Genomic DNA, 21,369 nt, shown 5'->3' with positions numbered 1-21,369 from the left:
GGGAAAGTCAAAGGAGCTCAGCATGGATCTGAAAAAGCAAATCATTGACTTGAACAAGTCAGGAAAGTCACTTGGAGCCATTTCAAAGCAGCTGCAGGTCCCAAGAGCAACAGTGCAAACAATTGTTTGTAAGTATAAAGTGCATGGCACTGTTTTGTCACTGCCACGATCAGGAAGAAAACGCAAGCTATCACCTGCTGCTGAGAGAAAATTGGTCAGGAGGGTGAAGAGTCAACCGAGAACCACCAAAAAGCAGATCTGCCAAGAATTAGAAGCTGCTGGAACACAGGTGTCAGTGTCCACAGTCAAGGGTGTTTTGCATCTCCATGGACTGAGAGGCTGCCGTGCAAGAAGGAAGCCCTTGCTCCAAAAGCGGCACCTTAAGGCTCGACTGAAGGTTGGGTCTTGGGCGCAGTTGGATGTTCCAACAGGACAATGACCCCAAACACGCATCAAAAGTTGTAATGGAATGGCTAAATCAGGCTGGAATTAGGGTTTTAGAATGGCCTTCCCAAAGTCCTGACTTAAAATCCCATTGAGAACATGTGGACAATGCTGAAGAAACAAGTCCATGTCAGAAAGCCATCAAATTTAACTGAACTGCACCAATTCTGTCAAGGGGAGTGGTCAAAGATTCAACGAGAAGCTTGCCAGAAGCTTGTGGATGGCTACCAAAAGCGCCTAATTGAAGTGAAAATGGCCAAGGGACATGTAACCAAATATTAGCACTGCTGTATGTATATTTTTGACCCAGCAGATTTGATCACTTTTTCTGTTAACCCATAATAAAGTCATGAAAGAACCAAACTTCATGAATGTTTTTTGTGACAAAGAAGTATCTGTTCCAATCACTCTATCAGAGAAAAATCAGAGTTGGAGAAATAACGGGGAAACTCAAGAGAGCCATGACATTATGTTCTTTACAAGTGTATGTAAACTTTTGACCACAACTGTATGTTAGCATATATGTCACATATATGCTGATACCAATAAATGTGCGACAAGCTAATATAAGCTGTTCATATGGGACATATTGGGATTTATTTACATCATAACTTTATCATTCACCTTCGTTCTCTCTGCTTCATATAAGTTTGTGCAACCTGGTCATTGCCCCCAACCTGACTGATCCTATTAGAACTGAAAACCCTCTCAGCACACCGCGTGGAAAGATGTACTGTATGTAGCAGTAAACAATGTCACACCATGCACACAGAAACCTGGAACAACCAGCTGCTTCAAAACTGTAGGTGAAGCAAGTGTTAACATAGCAGTGACACAACAAGCACAGATACCACCATCATATAAGTCCAAGTTCACATAACTAAGTGTCTCGCCAAGCTCTGATGAAAAAGGGTAACACATGAGTGGATCACTAACCTGTAAATCAATGACTTGAGAGTGTTAATGTTGTGTACATTGACCCTGGCCTGGCTGGGTAAGGTCATAGCTGTCTGTCCTTCATCTGCTCTCTCAGGATCCTCTGCAACACACACACAACTCTGTTTTACTAAACTATCTTTTGTATTCATAACCCCAATAATTAATCTTCAATATTTGATGAATTGAAGAAATCTAATTTGTGGTCAGGTGGATTTGGTGGCAGCCAGCATGGAGCACATCACACACTGAATGTCGAGGATCAGGTGAGCTGAGATGAGAACAAAGATGTGAACAGCCCTCACTACTTGTGTCAGTGGTTAAATTCACATGTCACACAGTCCACTTACAAGCTTTTAATTACATCTCAGTTTCATGCTACATCCATACTACTCCGTTTTCGTTTGAAAACTCTGTTGCCAAACGAAAACGATCTCCATCCATACGCCGTTTCAGCCATCGTTTCCGAAATGATCTCCGTCCACACTACACGCCTGAAAACGAATATCACGTGACTCTTCACGTACACTGGGCATGCGCCGATGTAAACAGGAAGTAGATTGTCGTATTTTGTAACTAAGCAACCAGAGTAATAAAGTAGTCTTTAATGATCGTAAGTACATGTTTGATACTTAAGATCTTCTCTCAAATCTTCCTCTATAAACTCAAACAGATACAGTTCGTGGAAAGTTTAATAGGTTTTATTTTTCAGACGTAACGTTAGTTACAGCGCTGCGGGTCTCTCTCTCTCTCTCTCTCCCTCTCACGCCGCTCACTGATCGCTACAATAACAGCTGTTTCCTCCGCAGACATGCATACTTTAACTGGACAACAGCTGCTAGTAAAGACAACAAGGTCAGCAATGCCCTTAATCAGTTGTCCGTGTTAAATTAACCTGGTAGTCGATCGCGGGTGTCTACGTCATCGTTTCCAAACTTATGCGTTTACGTCCGTCCACACGAATACGCTACCCGGAGTTTCCAAACGTATCCGTCTTCGGGAGCATTTCTAAAGTCCTCCGTTTATGGTGCTTGAAAACGGCGGCGTAGTGTGGACGCTCAGTGTAAACGTAGCAAAACATATGCGTTTTCAAATAGAAACGAAGTAGTGTGGATGTAGTCTCAGTGTAGAACTTGAGTCTCATGGAGGAGATGGTAACCTGTATCTATTCAGAGATGGTCTCTGCTGTCAGACTCCTGGTCCGTGACCTTTGACCCTTTCACAGTGGATGAGCATTTTTGTTCTTGAGACTGCTCAGTCTCTTGTCCCTTGCTCCTATTCTAAAATGGCATCCTGTTTCAGTGAAAGCTGCTAACTGAGTGCACACAGCCAACAGGCTCTTAGGCTTTCTCAGGCTTCTGCCTTGTTGTAATATTACAACAAGGCAGAAGCCTATCATTGCTTTACAGCCGTTTCTTTCGTAATTACTGTGCATGTCATTCTGACTGAAGCCATGACAGCCCTGTACCAGATGGTCACCCTATAGCTGTCGTCTGTGGTGTCCAGTCTTCCTCTCAGGGAGGTGTTGAGTGGTTTGTAGTACCGACCCACTCCCAGTGAATTCTGAGTCCCCGTGTGATGAAACAGTCTTTGTCCTGGTCAGAAGTCTGGGTGGTAGCTCTCTCCACTCCCCGTACCTGTCAGCCCTGAGAGCCAACCACCTCCTTCCACAGAGCGACCTTGAAATGCTGTTAAAAGCTAAAAAATCAACCTTGAGCATGATGACAACCTGCTGATCCAGTAATTCTCTATGAGAGAGATAAACACTGATGGGTTTGTTACTTTTGCTGAAACAAGTAGAATTAGGAAAACTTTTTGTCTGACATATCTCATGAACACACACGTGTTTCAGCCCTTTTAGGTACAGTGGTGAAAACTGTTTCAGGTCAGCACAAAAAGTCAACTTTACCTTTAATTCTTCCTCTTAAATATTTCAGAAGCTCATTGGTCCCTTTCTGTGAGGATGACAACAAAAGAATATGAATGTTTGTTCTTGTGAACATTATCAGCTGATAAATATACAAATACACACACATCTGTTACGCATCACCTGCAAAAGCTCTAGCACTATTATCTCAAGATGTGTGCAGGGAACAATGTGTGACTGCATTGATGTGCATTTTAAAGCTGTCAGATGAAAACTTTTCTTATAAATGAGCACGTTTCCGGTGACACAGCTTTATAGACACTGTGCTACTTTCTTAGCTTTGGGCACAAGCTGATTTCCCCCACTATTTGAGTACTGCAACAATCTATTGTGCTTTATATTTGTACTCCATTTAGATCAATTTGTCAAGATTATAGATTTATTCAATTTAACAATATCTTGATATGATTTAGACACTTGTAGTAAAGTACAGGGATGTAAACATGTATGGTGAAAAAGAGTAGTCAGAAAAAACTATCATAGAACGCTGTGATGCAGGCCTGTAGTACATGCTTAAATAAATAGAAGTAGCCAGCGAGTAAGAAAAAAAAAGCCAGCTAGAGTCAGAGAAATATTTAGGTCATAAAAGACCAAATTTGTAAGTTAACAATGTGACGTTAGCTAGCTTGCATGTTTTGATTTGTAGTCAGTTATGCTCACCTTTTTCCATTTATGATGCCAGAAGCTACACTGTAACATAATATCGCTGGCAAGTGACAGCAGCTTAGGGAAAACGAGCATAGTAGCTGCTGATAGGAGATAATATTGGCTTCATTCATAAACAGTGCGTCCGCACAAATCTATGCTTAAACCAAGCGTACAATTCATCTGAAATTTAGAACGGCCTCGGACCATGATTAAACATAAATGATGAACGCCCGGCCGGCTCTCTTAATGTAAACACACACCTTTTAAATGAATGCATGTCATCTTAAAACTGCATTCATTAAAAAAGACAACTTTTTAAAACTGTAGACAACTATTTAAAAAATAGACAACTATATTTAAAACTGTTAGTTTACTAATTAAAATTGACGCTATTCATCCTCATAAATTATATTAAGGTTTTTGAATAAAGCTTTGAATGTCTGTCATCATATATTTTCTCAGACCCCCCCAAGCAACTGCTAACAATATTAGTGTAACCTGATCTTTATCTCAACTATGCAGTGGTACTGAACAACAGACATGCAAAAAAGAATCTGCACAGCATTCAAATTTTGATTTAGAATTTAAATATCAAGGTTATGAATGAAGCTTCTCGCTATTCGGTACACCCGTAATACAATTAAGATTTTTGGTCCATTATTCTTTTTTGCATAAACTTTAGTATCAAACCGTTTTTTTTTCCTGAACCACAGTCCGTATCTCAGTGTTAGGGTTAACCCTAACCCTCATTTACAACAACTTCACTGCTTTCTCCATGATCTAGCATACGTATTCCTTATGCAGAGAAACGGGGGCCGTGGCAGTACGTGAGCATGCGCCTGTCAGTTGAGAATGATTACCAACACATTACACATTACTGACTACCCGGAGTCTTTGTGCTTTCTCTCTTCACAGGTTTCTATGGATCGTGGTTATATCTGGACCCTGGTCCTGTCTCTTGCTGTGGCCCTGCTGACACCTACTGCTACTATCATTTTTATTACTAGTCGCATTGCTATTACTATTACCAATACCATTACTGCTTTTACCGGTACTGCTTTTTACCGATACCATTGCTGCTGTTATTATTAGTAGATGTAATTTTTCCATCATTATTCTGCTTACTACTCTCATATGAATCATTTCTGTCATATGCATTGAATGTGCTGTAACTCCGTTATGTTGTTCATTCTGTACACATGACATCTATCACACTTCTGTCCATCCTTCTCTCTAAGGTTTCTTCCATTTTTCTCCCTGTTAAATGTTTTTTTGGGGGGAGTTTTTCCTGTTCTGATGTGAGGGTCCTGGGACAGAGGATGTCATGTGTACAGATTGTAAAGCCCTCTGAGGCTAATTTGTGATTTGTGATTTTGGGCTGTACAAAATAAATTGAATTGAATTGAATTCTGATTCACTAACATACGAACAATGTCAAGACCAAAATTAGCCGGTGCGCAATTGTCAGGAATCCAACAGCAATTTTGCGTGTGCGCTTATTTTGTGAGCAAAAGGAACATTTCTACACACATATTAGTGAAAAATACCAAATGCGTTTACTTTTTTTTAATTCTACTGAATTTAAAGTCTCTCTAAGAACTTTGAAAAATGCAAAAAAATTCTGATTTAGTATTATTATCATTAACATGATGAGTCCTTATTTCCATAGTATACTAGAGCCCATGGGAGTGAACGTCCTTGGCTCCATGTTGCCACAGATTTGTAAAGCAGCCGGCACCGCTACAATCTACGCCAACCACTGCTCTAGAAGCACCACAGTAGAAAAACTAGAGGCTGGCTGAGATGCATAGATATGATGTCAGTGACGAAACATAAATGTGAATCATCCCTTCAATCCTACCGGTACCCAAACTGCAGTGAGAGCAGATGCTGCACAATTATTGGTGATGTCCAGATAAATGCTATTAACCACCCCAATCTTTAAGCATGCTTTGTGTCTGTGTGTTGCTTGGCAACCGTTCTGCTTACTGTTGCTGAAGAACATATGTTTCGCTTTAGAATGATTATCTGTGTGTTAATATGTAGTAAACATTTTATAAAAGCGGTTTACAGTGATTTTACATGTAAGGGCTGTTGTTATGCATGTTGTTACATAATTCTAGGTCACCAATACTAGGATTTCAGAACTAGCTTTGCATTATCTTCTCTGTGTCTGTCTAGGTGTGTTACTTACAGTGAGCAGGTCTCTCCTGATTCCTCTCAGAGGGTTTCCCTCCAACAGTAACAGCTTCAGATTGGGCAGCAGGCTGAGAGATGCTGGAAGACTGACAGAGAGAGAGATGCTTTTCACATGAAATACCTGAAACCCAGGTGATGACAGGGTACTGACAGTGTCTACTGCTAAAAATAGAAGGCTAGGCTGCTATCCTTTGATCTAGACCACTCTACAGTGTTGGCTTACACCATCACACGGAAATGATTTAGGATTATATCACATAACAATTTAAATAGTGTCGGAGTAAATGTAAACAATAATGTGTTTCAATGGCAGAGCTAGTGGTCACATTTGGTACTGACTAAATCTTTCAAACATGTCAGTTTGGCTCATGGACACAAACAGTAACCGTTGTCATGATGCCAGTGACCTACGTGGTGATGTCATTGTTGGTGAGGTCGAGGCGTGTGAGCGTGCTCAGTGAGGTGATCTGTTCAGGGAGGATTTTGATCTTGTTGTCTCGGAGTTCTAGAAGAGAGATGGCTGTCAGGCAGGCCAGCTGCTCTGTCTCCTGCTCTGTCTCCAACTGCTCAATGCTGTTGTTCCCCACATACAACTCCTACACACGCACACACACACACGTTATACCAAAAATTTGCTTTACACCTGGGGAAACTCATGTTGCTATGGTTACCTTGAGCGCTGGAGCAAGAAGCTTTGGGAGGAGGCAGAGCTTGTTGTGTCTGAGGTAGAGCTGCTCCAGAGCAAGCATATCTGATAGGCTGGCAGGAATGTCAGTCAGCTGGTTATTGCTGCAGTCCAACAGCTTAACATCTGTGAGATCAAGTCAGAACTCAAATATTAAATGTGTATATATACAAAGACATTTAATAGCACCAATTATACTCCTTTTCAGTTTTGCAATTGTTGTTTCACTACTGTCAATGAAGGATTTGAACATGTGAGATTTTGATATTAGGTTTATTGTCAGAGGAAATATCACGGTTTCACGATCATTAATCAGAATATTTCTAATTTAGATAAGGAACTTCATGAAAATCATGTATAATGGGAATAGGTTTTACAGTCCGTAGGCTACACAGGGAAGGACAGCCCCCTCCCAAGATTCCCAATGTATCAGTAACATGTTGTGAACTACGTGACGCTTAGTTGATTAGCTACTCCTGTTTTTTTAAATCTTGACTTGGGCAGGTGATGACTATCTCAAAGATGGTGGAACATATCCAAAGTGTTAGCCGCTGCAGTCAGTTTTTCACAGCACACTTGACAAATTGATAAACATCTTGTACAACAACTCTCTGATCATTTGCTAAATCAGACGTTAAGTCAATTTAAGTACATTTTTTGCTGATAATGCCTCTCTGTCACATTTGACAGCAGAATTTCTACTGTGTGGTATTAATAGTTTTACTACTAATGGTAAATAGTTTTACTTCGGAAAGATAGGTGTGAGTACTACTTCAGAGAAAGGGTGAAAAGTAAAGGAAGATGATGTTTGCCTGCATCAAATTACTAAATCCGGCCCTGAAAACCACATCCATTATCAGAAACATTAGTAAAATACACTTGGTGGAGGAATTCATTTCCATATAGGCGGATGACTCCCTTGCTTTGACATAACCACCGCAGTTACAAAGTATGGCACAGATTCAATGACTGGAGGTAATTTGACATGGGTAAAGTGTGGCCAAAACTTAGACAACTTAAGTGGCAGTGGGAGAGCGGTGCTGTTTTGGAAGGCTATCTCCTCGTTGACTCCAGGGAAGTGAAGAAAAGTTGGGTTGTAACGTTATCCAGCATCCATGTAGCATTAGCAGTCTTCACCCAGAATCAATGTAGCGCTAGCAGGCTTCATCCAAAATCAATGTAGCGTTAGCAGGCTTCATCCAGAATCAATGTAGCGTTAGCAGGCTCTATCCAGCATCCACATAGCGTTAGCAGGCTCTATCCAGCATCCACGTAGCGTTAGCAGGCTCTATCCAGCATCCATGTAGAGTTAGCAGGCTCTATCTAGCATCCACGTAGCGTTAGCAGGCTCTATCCAGCATCCACATAGCGTTAGCATGCTCTATCCAGCATCCATGTAGCGTTAGCAGGCTCTATCCAGCATCCACGTAGCGTTAGCAGGCTCTATCCAGCATCCACATAGCATTAGCAGGCTCTATCCAGCATCCATGTAGCGTTAGCAGGCTCTATCCAGCATCCACGTAGCGTTAGCAGGCTCTATCCAGCATCCACATAGCGTTAGCAGGCTCTATCCAGCATCCATGTAGCGTTAGCAGGCTCTATCCAGCATCCATGTAGCGTTAGCAGGCTCTATCCAGCATCCACGTAGCGTTAGCAGGCTCTATCCAGCATCCACATAGCATTAGCAGGCTCTATCCAGCATCCATGTAGCGTTAGCAGGCTCTATCCAGCTCCAGCATCCACATAGCGTTAGCAGGCTCTATCCAGCATCCATGTAGCGTTAGCAGGCTCTATCCAGCATCCACGTAGCATTAGCAGGCTCTATCCAGCATCCATGTAGCGTTAGCAGGCTCTATCCAGCATCCACGTAGCGTTAGCAGGCTCTATCCAGCATCCACATAGCGTTAGCAGGCTCTATCCAGCATCCATGTAGCGTTAGCAGGCTCTATCCAGCATCCACATAGCGTTAGCAGGCTCTATCCAGCAGCCAAAGTGAACTGCAGTCCGCCCACTGCAGATCACATATTGGACTACAGAGCCCTGAAGCTCCGCCCCCACTGCTACAGAGAGGCTGTGTATTTATTTACACAAGGTTTACCAATATTAATTGTCTAAATTGCACCACATTTTTTTTAAATCACATAATGAGTTCCCAGCAATACAACCACCAAGTGTGAAATAGATAACATGAACCGTTCTCGAGATATGTGAAGAACAGACAGACATACTTCTTACATTATAGTTAGACAGACAGACAGACAGACACCTTCCATCATAGTTAGACCGACAGACACCTTACATTATAGTTCTAGCCAGGCTTGAAAGGCAGCCATGTAAAGAACCAGAAGAGCTGGTCTTACTTGTGAGCTGGGCCAGGGTGGCAGGCAGACAGCTGAGATTGTTGTGACACAGGTTCAGTTTCTGCAGCCGGATGAGACGGCCCACGCTGGAGGGCAGGCCCTTCAGATGGTTGTTAGACAGGTCCTTCAACCAAACATAACATCCGTCAGCCAATCACTCAACCAAGCAAAAACTGTCCGGTGGGAGTGTAATACACTTCCTACGTACCTACATACATACATTATGTGGTAATTACCAGCTGTGTCAGGTTCTCCAGGTGTCCCAGTTCGTCTGGCAGGCTCTCCAGCTGGTTCTGCTGGAGGGTGATGCTACAGAGGTTCTTCAGAGTACACACTTCAACTGGCAGTGAAGTCAGCTGGTTATGACTGGCCACACAGGAGAACAAACACACATTAGATTTCAGTTTATTATGTGGTTAGTCCCACCACAGGCCAGACATTTAAACCAGTTAGTTCTGTGGAATCCTGAGGCGCCAGGAATACTGCCAGATGTTTCAATACATAGAAGTTGTGGCTGGATTTGCATTCAGAGAAACATTGTTAACACATGGCATGATGAAAAGGATTATTGGTTGTGGTGATTAACACAATGAGGAAAATAATGCAGGCTACAGCATGTGTGTATCAATGCTTAGCATTGTAGAGTGATAGAACACATCCAAAAACCTCTGTAGGAAGGTGCAGGACCAAAAGAGGAGAGAAGTCAGAGTGCAATTTATTAGCACATCCACAAGTAATGCTCTTCTTAAGATCCAAGCTTGCCAACACATTAGGGATTGAGGGCAGAGACTCATCTTTGCTGTTTCTTTGCGGCAAAATCTGCAAACAGTGTTAGAAGCCAGTGCAAGATGTAAATATTGTAAACAACTGACCGTAATGCTAGAAATAGAGGTGGAGTGGTTGTGTTCATTTGAGATAGTTACAACTGATACAGCAGCAAACTGTTTGGTAAGGTGGTCCATGATGGTTCAGAGGGAGCTCCTGATTATACTGTTTGACAAATCCAACATTAAATGTCTTTGTTGGATAAAGTATGTGAATCTCATAGATTATGAGGTCATTTAAAGTGGCGTGCTGGTAAAAAATAATTACATTTTGTTTTTGGCATTACTACTTTTGAAGATCTGTGTGATTTAATGATTTTGGAGCAGTTTCAAAATGTTCTTCCTGATCGTATTGCGACATATATCATCAAATGAAAAATCACTACTTCTGCTAATGCTGCCCTGTCAGCTGATGAGTATATGTTGCTCCATAAGATCAGTTTCAGAGAGTGTTCTGTGGCTTACAATGTTTTTTGTGGGCTGGGAAGTGGTTCTGATGCTGTTTCGTTTGACAGGCTTTCAAAGAAAGTGGGATTTTTTAATCCGACTTTACACAGGTGTCAACTTTGACAATAGTAATATCTGTAACGAGGAAGGACATTGGAATCAGATTGTCCTGTGCTAAGGGCTAAAATAAAGGGTGTGAGAACTAATGTTAGGCCTGCTGCATTTGCTGCATTGTGGGAAAAATTATGTTTTCCAGGTGGAGGCGCGAACAAAGATGAAAGTGGCACATGACAAGTGTGGACACAAATTGGTTATTTGGATGCTGAGGTAGAGTACATGCGCTAAAATATTATCGCTGTACCATCATCATCTAGTTGGATTTCTCCATGTATTTTGGTGTCCAAGCAGGATGGAACACCTAGATTCTCCACTGATATGAGAAAAGTATATTCTGTGACAAAATCTGATTAATTTACTTTGCCACAAAGTTTATAAGCAAATTTGATTTGCTTAAAGCAGGGGTCAGCAACCCACGGCTCCGGAGCTGCATGCGGCTTTTCAGCCTCTCTGTTGCGGCTCCCTGAGTCTACATCCACACTAATAAAAAAAAAGTTTTAACAAACAAAAACAATATCCGTCCACGCGGCGTTTCAGCATCGTTTTCGAGACGATCTCCGTCCAGACTACAACACCTGAAAACTGTTTTAATATTTTGTCAACTAAAATGTGACATCCTATTACGTCGCTGTCAAGCGCCTTTCCCTGCAGGTGGCTAATCATGATTTGCAGACCCCGCCCTCGGTAAACTATCAATGGATAAAAAAAAAAAAAAAAGTCACGGAGGAAAATAGATTGTTTAATTCTGCGTGGTCGTATTCATTTGCTTTCACTGCAAACGATGCCGGCTTACCTGTATGCTTGATATGTGCAAAAAATGTAATGTAGAAAGACCCCTGGCCTAAAGGTTATTGGCAAATACCTTTGTCCAAGCGTACACAGTAAATTTCTGCTTTTATCACACGGTCGGGTCTTTACTCCTTTGATAACTGGCACTCGCATCTCCTGTGCATCCGGGCACTGTTTGGCGGAAGCGCGGCTCACCATTCATTTGGCCAAATGTGACTTTGCAAGGGCTACAGTGAAATACCTTGCCCATGTGGTAAGACAGGGTAGTCCCAGTTCAGGCCAAGGGGGTCCCTGAAGGTGTCACAGGAACGTGGTTGCGGCAGACTGCCAGATGCAGCTGGACTCATCCCTGGAAAGTGTCTGCCAATTTTGCCCTGGTTTGGTCTTCTTTTGTTTTCGCTGACAACACCCCACACTTCATCATGCTCACACATTCATGTGTACAGTACTATTGTTACTGACTCACTCACGCCACAATTGTAGCTACTTCTTTACTTTTTACTAAATAACTTTAATTTATCATCATCCATTGTGTCCATTTCCGTATTTGTCATGGCCTTGGAGCCAGGTTATAACAACAGAAATACAGAAAATTCTAAAAAGGTTCAGAAACTTTCCAGCAGCATCGTTTGTCATTCTCCAGTTTTTGTAAATATTTCTCATCTCTGTGATGCAACATTTACACGCAGATACCAAGTGTTCATTTCAGTGTTTTGGCTCTTTTCTATTGGTGTTCCTGATTTAAGTACTGAAAAGGGATTCACAAAGTGACACACTAGTGTTATGTTATGTGGTATGTCTGCCAGCACATTATCAGTTCCTCTTCAGTGGCACCAGCACAACACCTTGACAGAGATACTCCTCACAGTTCTTAACATACTAAGTTTTTACAATAAAAACATTCCCATCACATCATGCCGTAATATTCAATTCAATAGCATTTTTTCGGGTCTGCACTGTGTGTGTGTGTGTGTGTGTGTGTGTGTGTGTGTGTGTGTGTGTGTGTGTGTGTGTGTGTGTGTGTGTGTGTGTACCTGAGTCGCAGTTGCTGAAGCTCCTGCAGTTCTCCCAAAGCACTGGGTAAACTGCTCAGCTGGTTGTCATGGAGCTGCCAGAGCAAAATTAACATTATATTACACCGTTTCAAATTTGTTTTCCTTTTCAGTTGAGTTCTCATTAAGTTAGGGAACTCTGGTCAAAAGAAGCTGTGGTAACTTGACAGAGACTTTTGAAGCAGCTCTTAATCTGCATACGCAGAAGCAGACATAACAACTAACAGGGGAACTGGAAGAGGAAAACCATGACAATGTGTATTACTTGGTGGAGTTACTGAGTCAGATTGAGGTGATGTTACTTACATCCAGAGTAGTGAGTGCTGGAAGTAGTCTGATGTCATCAGACAGTTGTGTGAGATGATTGGATGAGAGGAGTAGTTTGGTGAGGTCAGTCTGTTCCCACCAGCGATCTGACACTCCGAAGGAAACATTCTGGTGGGCCTCCTCTGGTGTGTCAATGTTCAGACGATACACATCCTGAGGGACTGAGGCATTCACTTTGTTGATATGATAACACAAACACACACACACACACACACACTCTTTTAGCTGGTTAAAGGGAAACAATCGACTCTTTGCTAATTCCGGCCTATCGAATGCAGACTGGCCAATCATAGCATAGCATCAGCCAGCACTGACCAGGGTCTGGCAACTATCCAGCTCTGCTCCATAGACTCCCATCAGTGGTTTCAGATGTTCTTCATGTTCAGACTCAGGCTCTGTGGAAGCTGCTCATGGTTATAGTGTGTAATAGTGGTACTTGTTACCCGGAGAGGTTGGATGGACACATGCGTTTCTAAAAAGGTTTGTGGAGCTAACATTAGCGTATCATTAACTAGCGTTAGCACTTCCATGTTATGCTAGCTACTAAAGGTCTATTGTATCTATACATAATAATGGTTGTAACAGTGAATAGATACCTACCCGGTTTTACAGGGACTGTGATGTTTCTTAATTTCATTGTCTTGTGTCTGGATCATCTGGTGATGTGGTGTTTTAGCTTCTATCTTTATCTTTTTAACCTGTTTTCATCCTGGATATATCCATCAAATGCGTTGTAGGAGCCAGGTATAGTCTGTGCCATTTTGTACACCCTTTTTTGTCCAGCCGGTAATTGAGTCACGTGGTGTTGGGGATAGCCAAAATGGGGATATCAGCTATTCAGTAGTTTAGTTGGATGAATGGAAGGAGAGGGGGTGGTTTCTGATTTTTATTCTATTTTATATTTTTTGCTGACCGCTATTTACACTATCGCTATTAATGTTTGATGCTGTTGATTATCTTTGTACATCAATAGAAAGCAGTTGAACGTTTTTCAATGTGTATTATTCAGCACAAGAGTTTGTTTGTTGCCCGCAAAAAAAACTACTCAGCCACTGGGTCCGTGATTAATTTACTACCAGCGCGTCCGCAGGTTAGTCTCCCCTACTTAGCCTCTCGGTGACTAATTTTAAGTTGCTGATAGTCACCTACACACGTGTTGTTGACCCTTCTGTCTGCTTCTCACTGAAATCGCTTTTTGTTTTTCCAAAAATGTTATAATATTTCTTCAGTGAGTCCAATTTGTGACAGAGTGGGCTCCTGACAGCTTGACGGATTAGTAACGGGGGCTTAGCCAAGGGTCAATTCTGATTCACAGCATCATCTTTCTGTCGCAGGGCTGCATTACAACACTGACGAGACCACTGCAGAGGCGTGCTGCGGCCTCCAGAAAAGATTTCACTGTTGGTCACTTATGTACTTGTTCCTGAAGAGGAGCAAATACAAGTGAATAAATGTGTTCATGTATTCATATATATCACAAACTATCATCTTCATCTCTACTGCCACTCATTTTCATCTATCCATCAGGTGGAATAAAAAAGGTCCAGGAGGCCCATGAATGCAAATCTATTGGCACTGGTAAGTCAGGATACCCCCATTTACAATTCTGGATTAAAAATGGTCAGAAAGCATGAGTAAGCATGCAGTAACCTGCAGATCAAAATTATCTTAAAACTTCTAGGGCAGACTTCTTTTACTAATATATATATAAGGGAAATTTTGTTTAACCTCTTGGACTCTAGGCCTATTTTTAGGCCCCTGCTCGACATTGCATAGCCATACTAAAATGAGTATATTTTTGCAACTACAAGCTGTATTTTAATAATTTTGGTGTTATAATAAAGGGAAAACATGCGCGATTTGTTCAGATGTGTAATTATCAGTATATATGTTACTGGTTAAGAGTAAATGAAGATGGCACACAGCACAAATTGAAAATTTAAATTTTCATCTAAAAAAACAAAACACTTTCAGGATATTTATTTTTAGGAATGATGTAGCTTCAAGGTTTAAACCTCTCCCATATCATAGGACAATATATGGACAGTCTCTGGGCACATTTTTACTTTGAAAAAAGTTAGAGGTTTTAGTACAGAGATTTCAGATGAGGTCTACAAATTTTAAACATTTAGCACAATGTGTGCTATTTTAATTTTCTCATGTACCAAACTATATATTTCACTTGTATATATCACTAATGGTGTTCAATACATCCAAATAGAGAAGTTATGGCTTTATTTGAAGGCCAGGATCCTCCCGAGAGTGTCTCTGAGTGTCTGTGTTTTTTCACATTCCAGCCCTGCACCTCTTTGCATGGCTGTAGCTCAGCCCCACGAGGGGGGATTAGAGTCATTGAAACCTCCTTTGAAGCGTTAGAGCCAATAGAATTCACTTAAATTGAGAGATTGACAGCACTGTTACTAACTAGCCAGCCACCAATTGAGAAAAATTAAATAACTAAATGCTTTATCTGAAATCCTGACATTACAAGTGCAAACAGCTGCTGTCGTCAAATTATTATATCATTAGGAACATTCTCTTGGATTAAGAAATGTTGTATTTTATGTTGTCATATACATAGACAGGACTGTTTGTACACACACACACACATATATATATATAATATATGTCACTATATATATATATATATATATATATATATATATATATATATATATATATATATATATATATGTGTCACTCTTTATTTGTATTGTACTTCCAATTCAAACATTTGTGTGCTTCACACAATAAAATAAATGATTCATGTCTATTACATGAACCTATTGTGAATTAAATTAATAGTTGTCATGTATTGGGTTAGATAGGTAACATGTCTAGAGGGAAAAACAGGAAGTGAAGGGGAGATGCACAATAGTGGTAATAGGCTGGAGGCAGGGCTGTATTATTCAACATTTGCACAATAATGCAAGTAAAAGCAGAAGCCTCATGTGATGACTAAAAAAAAATCTATTCAGGGTGCCGATCAGGCAGATACAGATAAGGGATGCACGTTTTCTGAATGTGGTCGAGCGTGATGTCAATAGAAACACCAGAATTGATTTGTTTACCACAGTACAGTTGTTCCATTACCTTCTGTTAGCCCTCGGCCGGACAGGTCGAGCTGGCCGCTCTTCCTGGCTGCCTTCAGCAGACCGGAAGAGATTGTAGGCTCCGTCTTCTCCGTCCTGAAGCCCGCCAGAGAATCCACCTGACCCGCTCTTTTCAATCGAGACATTGTCCGTGTGTTTAGTGAAATGAGTATCAACGTGTTGTGAGTGTTTAACTCCACGTGAAAGTGAACCTTCTTCCACACACCAGCAGCAAAAATTATCTTCTGTCTTTTTTCTATTTCTTTCTTCTTCTTCTTCTTCTTCTTCTTCTTCTTCTTCTCCTCCAAGTTTTATGGCGGCATCCAGCAAAAGGTGCATTACCGCCACCTACTGTATTGGAGTGTGGACCAGAGTAACCTATCCCCATACAAAGCAAAGCAAAGCAAAGCAAAGCAAAACAAAACAAAAAAAAGGAGTTGTATCAATTCGGTGACCTAAATTATTTTAGTCAATCCTGTTTCTTTCACGTATTGTAGTACATTTCCTGCCCCCAAGGTTAATGCATCTTTTAGGTTTAGTTCCTCAACTCCCAGCTTCCTCTTCAACCTGTCTCGCTCAAGTGTGAATTTCTGGCAATGACAAATGATATGATCTACAGATTCCGGTATTTGGCAGTGCTCACATAGTCCTGTTGGGTGTTTATTTATTAGTTGCATTGTTTTGTTAAGCCTTGTGTGTCCAATCCTCAGTCTGGTTAATATGTTTTCTTCTGTGGTGCTTCTTCTTGATGTCGTCTCTTTGCCAACTTCTTTCTGAACAGCATAAAGATGTCTTCCTGTGTCTCCTAAGTCCCAACTGTGCTGCCATTCCTTAATAATGTTTCTTTTGATTATTGATTTAGCTTCTGCTTTGCCGAGTAAAATGTCTGTCTTGTGCTGACTTTCTAAAGCTTGTTTTGCTAATTTATCTGCTCTTTCATTTCCTTTTACCTCTCTGTGTGCTGGTACCCACATAAATGATACAAAAATACCCATATTTTTAAGTCGGAACAGTGTTTTGTATATTTAATTAATTAAATCCTGCCTGCTATGAGATGTGAATGATTGTATTGAGAATAATGCTGAACTGGAATCTGAACAGACAATGACCTTTTTGATCTGAACCTCCTCTACCCCCTGCAGTGCTGTTAAAATGGCCAACGTCTCAATTGTATAAACAGACAGATGATCTGATGATCTCCTTTTGACTTCATATTGCAAGGTTGGTATGGTGACTGCAAAACCACTTCTACCTGTATTAGGATCTTTAGATCCATCTGTGTATGCTGGGATAAATGGTACGTGTCCTGTGTCGAAGTCTCCCTGAGCAAGACATTGAACCCCTAATTGCTCCCCGGGTGCTTCTCAACAGCCCACTGCTCCCAATAAGTTGGTGATGGGTTAAAAGTAGAAACTAAATTTCGTATTTGTGTAAATGTATATGACAATATAATACATTTCTTCTTTCTTTCTTAAAACATTCCTGTTTGTCCTTTCTCTTTCTCAACATGGCAGAAGCACCTTTGTGGTTGGATGATTATCTCCAGAATGTCCTTGAAGATTGGCCCTGTAGTTCATAAGAGCTTGCGTCTCAAATGCAGCGGCGTTTCACCCACCTCCACCTCCTCCATATAAAATGTTAATCTATCTGTATTCATTCTTTCCAGGAAGTGCTACCCTGAGCCTTCCACTTAGCACTTATTGTATTCATACTAGCTTGTTGCACTTATTGTATTCGTATTACTTATAGCACTAACTGTTTTTCTTGTTTCTGCACTGTACTTTGGCTCTGAGTTATGCTCTGCTTCATGCTCTTAGATGCTTGTTTGGAAAAGGAAATGTACTTATGACTTCTGGTTCTTTTGATTACCAATGTTGAATGCACTTATTGTAAGTCGCTTTGGATAAAAGCGTCTGCTAAATGACTGTAATGTAATGTAATGTAATGTAATCTTACCTACATGGGATGTTAATGCTATGGGTCTATGCTTGATTGGGTTTGATGAGTCTTTGCCTGGTTTCCTGATTGGGATAATCACAGGTTCTTTCAAATAACTACGTAGTCTCCCCACTTCCCAAACCTTATGATAAAAAAATAACAATTTCATCATTGCTATACTACCTAAATGTTTCACCATTATATAACAAATTTCAATGTAAGTCCTCCTCTTTCTATTGCTCTTTTCAACTCTTCTTAAGTATATGGGGCATCACTTAGACTATTAGTATTGTCTCTTTTCCAAGAATATCAGGATGAGCTGATTGTGTCCTTTCCCTTCCTCTCTTACCTTCTACTGTCAGGTTGGCAGAACTGTGGATTTCTGTTAATGCTTTTGCCATCATCTCTGCCCTCTCCCCATCCGACGCTGTTGTTTCTTCCCCCCTCTTCAATACTGGATACTGCCGTACTCTTCTAATTCCTCTCATGCTCTAATCATTCCCCAAATCTCTCCCACAGGTGTTCTTCCAATTCTGCTACAATAATTCTGTCAGCTTTCCTTTTTTGCTTTATGAATGATTCTACAAACCTTTGCTTGTGCTTGTTTGTATTGTATTCCATTTTGGAAATGATGTGCTCTTCTTCTTTTTTTCTTTATTTATTGCAAGACAAGAGACAATACATAGACATAACAAGAAGACGACAAGAACAGTGAGATACAAGCCAGCAAACATCATGGAGATGATGACTTCAGGGAGAATGGTGTGTGTGTGTGTGTGTGTGTGTGTGTGTGTGTGTGTGTGTGTGTGTGTGTGTGTGTGTGTGTCTGAGCCTTTTGAGATGAAAGAAAAAAACATAAGAAAGTACATAAATGAGGGCAAATTACATAAATGACAAAATAATAACGTCCGAAAAAAAAAAATGCTTTTAACATGATCAAAGTCAGGGGCAGTATCACCCCATCCACTGGCAGCAAACCATGACCAGGGCACCGTCAGGGAGCTCCATAACAGGACAGTAGGATCAGTCAGGACGGGTCAACTGAGTTAAATATTATTTAATTTATTTAATTTATTTAATTTATTTAATTTATTGTTTTTTGGCTACTTCCAACAATCAACCTGCTGACCGCCAAACTTGACAGAGCCAAGTTGCCATTGAAGTACTGCAAGCCTTTGGTGGATGCTCTACAGGTGGGAATAAAGAATCGTTTTGGCCACATGTCAGGAGACCCTGAGTTGATCGCAGCTGCGATTCTTCTTCCAAAATTCCGAACAACTTGGACAAAGGATGATGCCACAATCAGAATGGGTAAGAGAAAATGGGGATAGTGAAAAATAAGTGTATGGGTGTACATTTTGACTCTTTGTAATATTGGCAAACCCACAAATCAATTATGGATGCATAATTGATTTGTGTTGATGAATGGACAGTGCATGAAACTAAATGTATAAACCTCAAATTAAAACAAAACTATTTAGTACAAAACCTTAGGTTGGGGTCATGACATGTTAGAAAGTTGTATTAATCCTATCATTTCTATTTTCACCCTTACTATATTTCAGGAATGGACTACATCAAGCAGCACATGGAAGAACCCTCCCTGCAGCTAGGTGATGCCACCAGGTCCAGTTCATCTGATGACGATGACTTCTTCTCTGCCCTGCAGTCGTCTCAAGCACAAGACAGCACCAAACAACTGGATGGATACTCGGCCTGTTCAGCAGATCACATGAATTTGCTGAAATCCTTCCCAGCTGAGCTCAAGCTGTCTGTGAAGCTGAATACACCTCTACCTGCCTCAGCGGCCCGTCTTCATTCCCTTGGAGGCGTCATCAATCATGGAGCGCAGGGTCAGCCGTGTCATCATTTTTGCATTAGACTGCAGTTCCTTCACAAAATCTCTAAATGGTTCTTGTTCAACAACACAGAAAGGCTGGAGCCCTTGGACCACATACTTCACGACAGCTTTGTCAATGGACCTCTGAGACAGTCAAGGTGTTCACTAATGTGGTCTTCTTGCTGGTGGAGGGAGTCTCAGGAGCCCTTTTTCTCTTTGTTGATGTCGGCTCTCCATATTTTCTAAGGTGGTGTACATGCTTTCTGTGAAACAGTGAGAGAAATACATTTTGTAAGCATAACAACTTTAGCTAGCCCCGCTTGCTACACACACTTGCATGAATCTCCAACTCCGACACGGTTCAAATCGTAATGCTGCGCTCTCGTGGCTCCTGTCAATCCTATGGTGTGGTGGCTAGCTAACGTTAAGTTAGCTAACGTTAAGTTAGCTAACGTTAGCCAACTAGTGCCGCAATGATTATAGCTAAGATGACTCAAATCTCACAACTGTCAATACTTCCTCAGCTCACTAACTCTCTAGTGATCTGTCTACTACCCTAATTGTCTCATTTGATTTACGATAGCTAACGAACGTTAGCCTAACATACACCATGTATAGCTAGCTAAATTAGAAGATCAGACACCTGTCCCCCCCCCCGCCAAAGCTATACTCCGATCCTGTGGGAAACACTGCTAGATATCTTAACAGGTTTATGCTAATTATGATAACTAAACATTAACGTTGCGGCTCATGGGATTAATCTTAATTTACCTCAATGTGTTTCCTGATGTTGGATGGGGAGTTTTTGAATGCCAATATTTCAGTAGCTTTGGGTAAGCATAAGAGGCACTTCATCCGGTACGAAGAATCTTTCACTCCAACATAAGAAAACATTTCTCACAAATATGGCCACGGGTGTTGGTCTTCGTCACCTCCGTCGTTTGTTGCGGGAGTAGCAGGTGCTTCCATTTCTGCTTCCATCATAAAATCAGTCATCGTAGAGTGTAGTCGCTCACTAGCTAGCATCCTGGGCATCACTGGGAATCAAAAAACCGTGGCTTTGAGAGCACTTTACTGATTACTAATTTAACTTGCATGCTAGGACCACTGATTCGCCAAACCTGCTTGCTTGCAGTTTGTGTTCCACCACAGTCCCCGACGTCTCATGATTAATTTTTTTTCTAAAGATAGATTTGATTTTGTAGCGAGTAACGAAGGTTTCTCGCTACAAAAATGCTGAAGGCACTGGGTGTGGAGGGGCTGTCTTGGATGACACGTCTCTTCAACATTGTGTGGAGGTCTGGGACGGTGCCTAGGGAGTTGCAGACCAGGGTGGTGGTTCCCCTGTTCAAAAAGGGGGACCAGAGGGTGTGTGCCAATTACCGCGGTATCACACTACTCAGCCTCCCTGGTAAAGTCTACTCCAAGGTGCTGGAAAAGGAGGGTTCGGCCGATAGTCAAACCTCGGATTGAAGAGGAACAATGCGGATTCCGTCCTGGCCGTGGAACAACGGACCAGCTTTTCACTCTCGCAAGGATCCTGGAGGGGGCTTGGGAATACGCCCATCTACATGTGTTTTGTGGACCTGGAGAAGGCGTATGACCGGGTCCCCCGGGAGATACTGTGGGAGGTGCTGTGGGAGTATGGGGTGAGGGGACCACTTCTGGGGGCCATCCAATCCCTGTACGCCCAAAGTGAAAGCTGTGTCCGGGTTCTCGGCAGTAAGTCGGACTTGTTTCCGGT

General features: G+C 41.5%; 1 protein-coding gene across 4 annotated transcripts in view; it reads right to left on the bottom strand.

Annotated features, from left to right (window-relative positions):
• lrrc40 (leucine rich repeat containing 40) overlaps nucleotides 1-16,141 on the bottom strand; it is a 23,558-nt gene extending 7,417 nt beyond the window's left edge. For 2 of the 4 annotated variants that reach the window (XR_011102815.1, XM_068709353.1), the window contains exons 1-10: nucleotides 15,849-16,141; nucleotides 12,735-12,928; nucleotides 12,411-12,484; nucleotides 9,436-9,565; nucleotides 9,200-9,323; nucleotides 6,826-6,965; nucleotides 6,566-6,750; nucleotides 6,150-6,240; nucleotides 3,290-3,335; nucleotides 1,381-1,483 (exon numbers count right to left, since the gene is read on the bottom strand). Coding sequence is in view for 3 of the 4 variants with exons in the window: in XM_068709353.1 (XP_068565454.1) it covers nucleotides 1,381-1,483; nucleotides 3,290-3,335; nucleotides 6,150-6,240; nucleotides 6,566-6,750; nucleotides 6,826-6,965; nucleotides 9,200-9,323; nucleotides 9,436-9,565; nucleotides 12,411-12,484; nucleotides 12,735-12,928; nucleotides 15,849-15,993 (1,232 nt within the window). In the remaining variant the exon portion in view is untranslated. The remainder of the gene's footprint in view (nucleotides 1-1,380; nucleotides 1,484-3,289; nucleotides 3,336-6,149; nucleotides 6,241-6,565; nucleotides 6,751-6,825; nucleotides 6,966-9,199; nucleotides 9,324-9,435; nucleotides 9,566-12,410; nucleotides 12,485-12,734; nucleotides 12,929-15,848) is intronic. The other 2 variants (XM_068709354.1, XM_068709355.1) reach the window with 2 other exon arrangements.
• Nucleotides 16,142-21,369: the final 5,228 nt, after the last annotated feature.

This window comes from Cebidichthys violaceus, unplaced genomic scaffold, assembly GCF_023349555.1.
Source record: "Cebidichthys violaceus isolate CVI_PGR_0920_01 unplaced genomic scaffold, fCebVio1.0.p SCAF_144, whole genome shotgun sequence".
Taxonomy (NCBI): domain Eukaryota; kingdom Metazoa; phylum Chordata; class Actinopteri; order Perciformes; family Stichaeidae; genus Cebidichthys; species Cebidichthys violaceus.
Note: the sequence above shows the minus strand (reverse complement) of the source record. Positions and strands in the feature narration are given on the sequence as shown.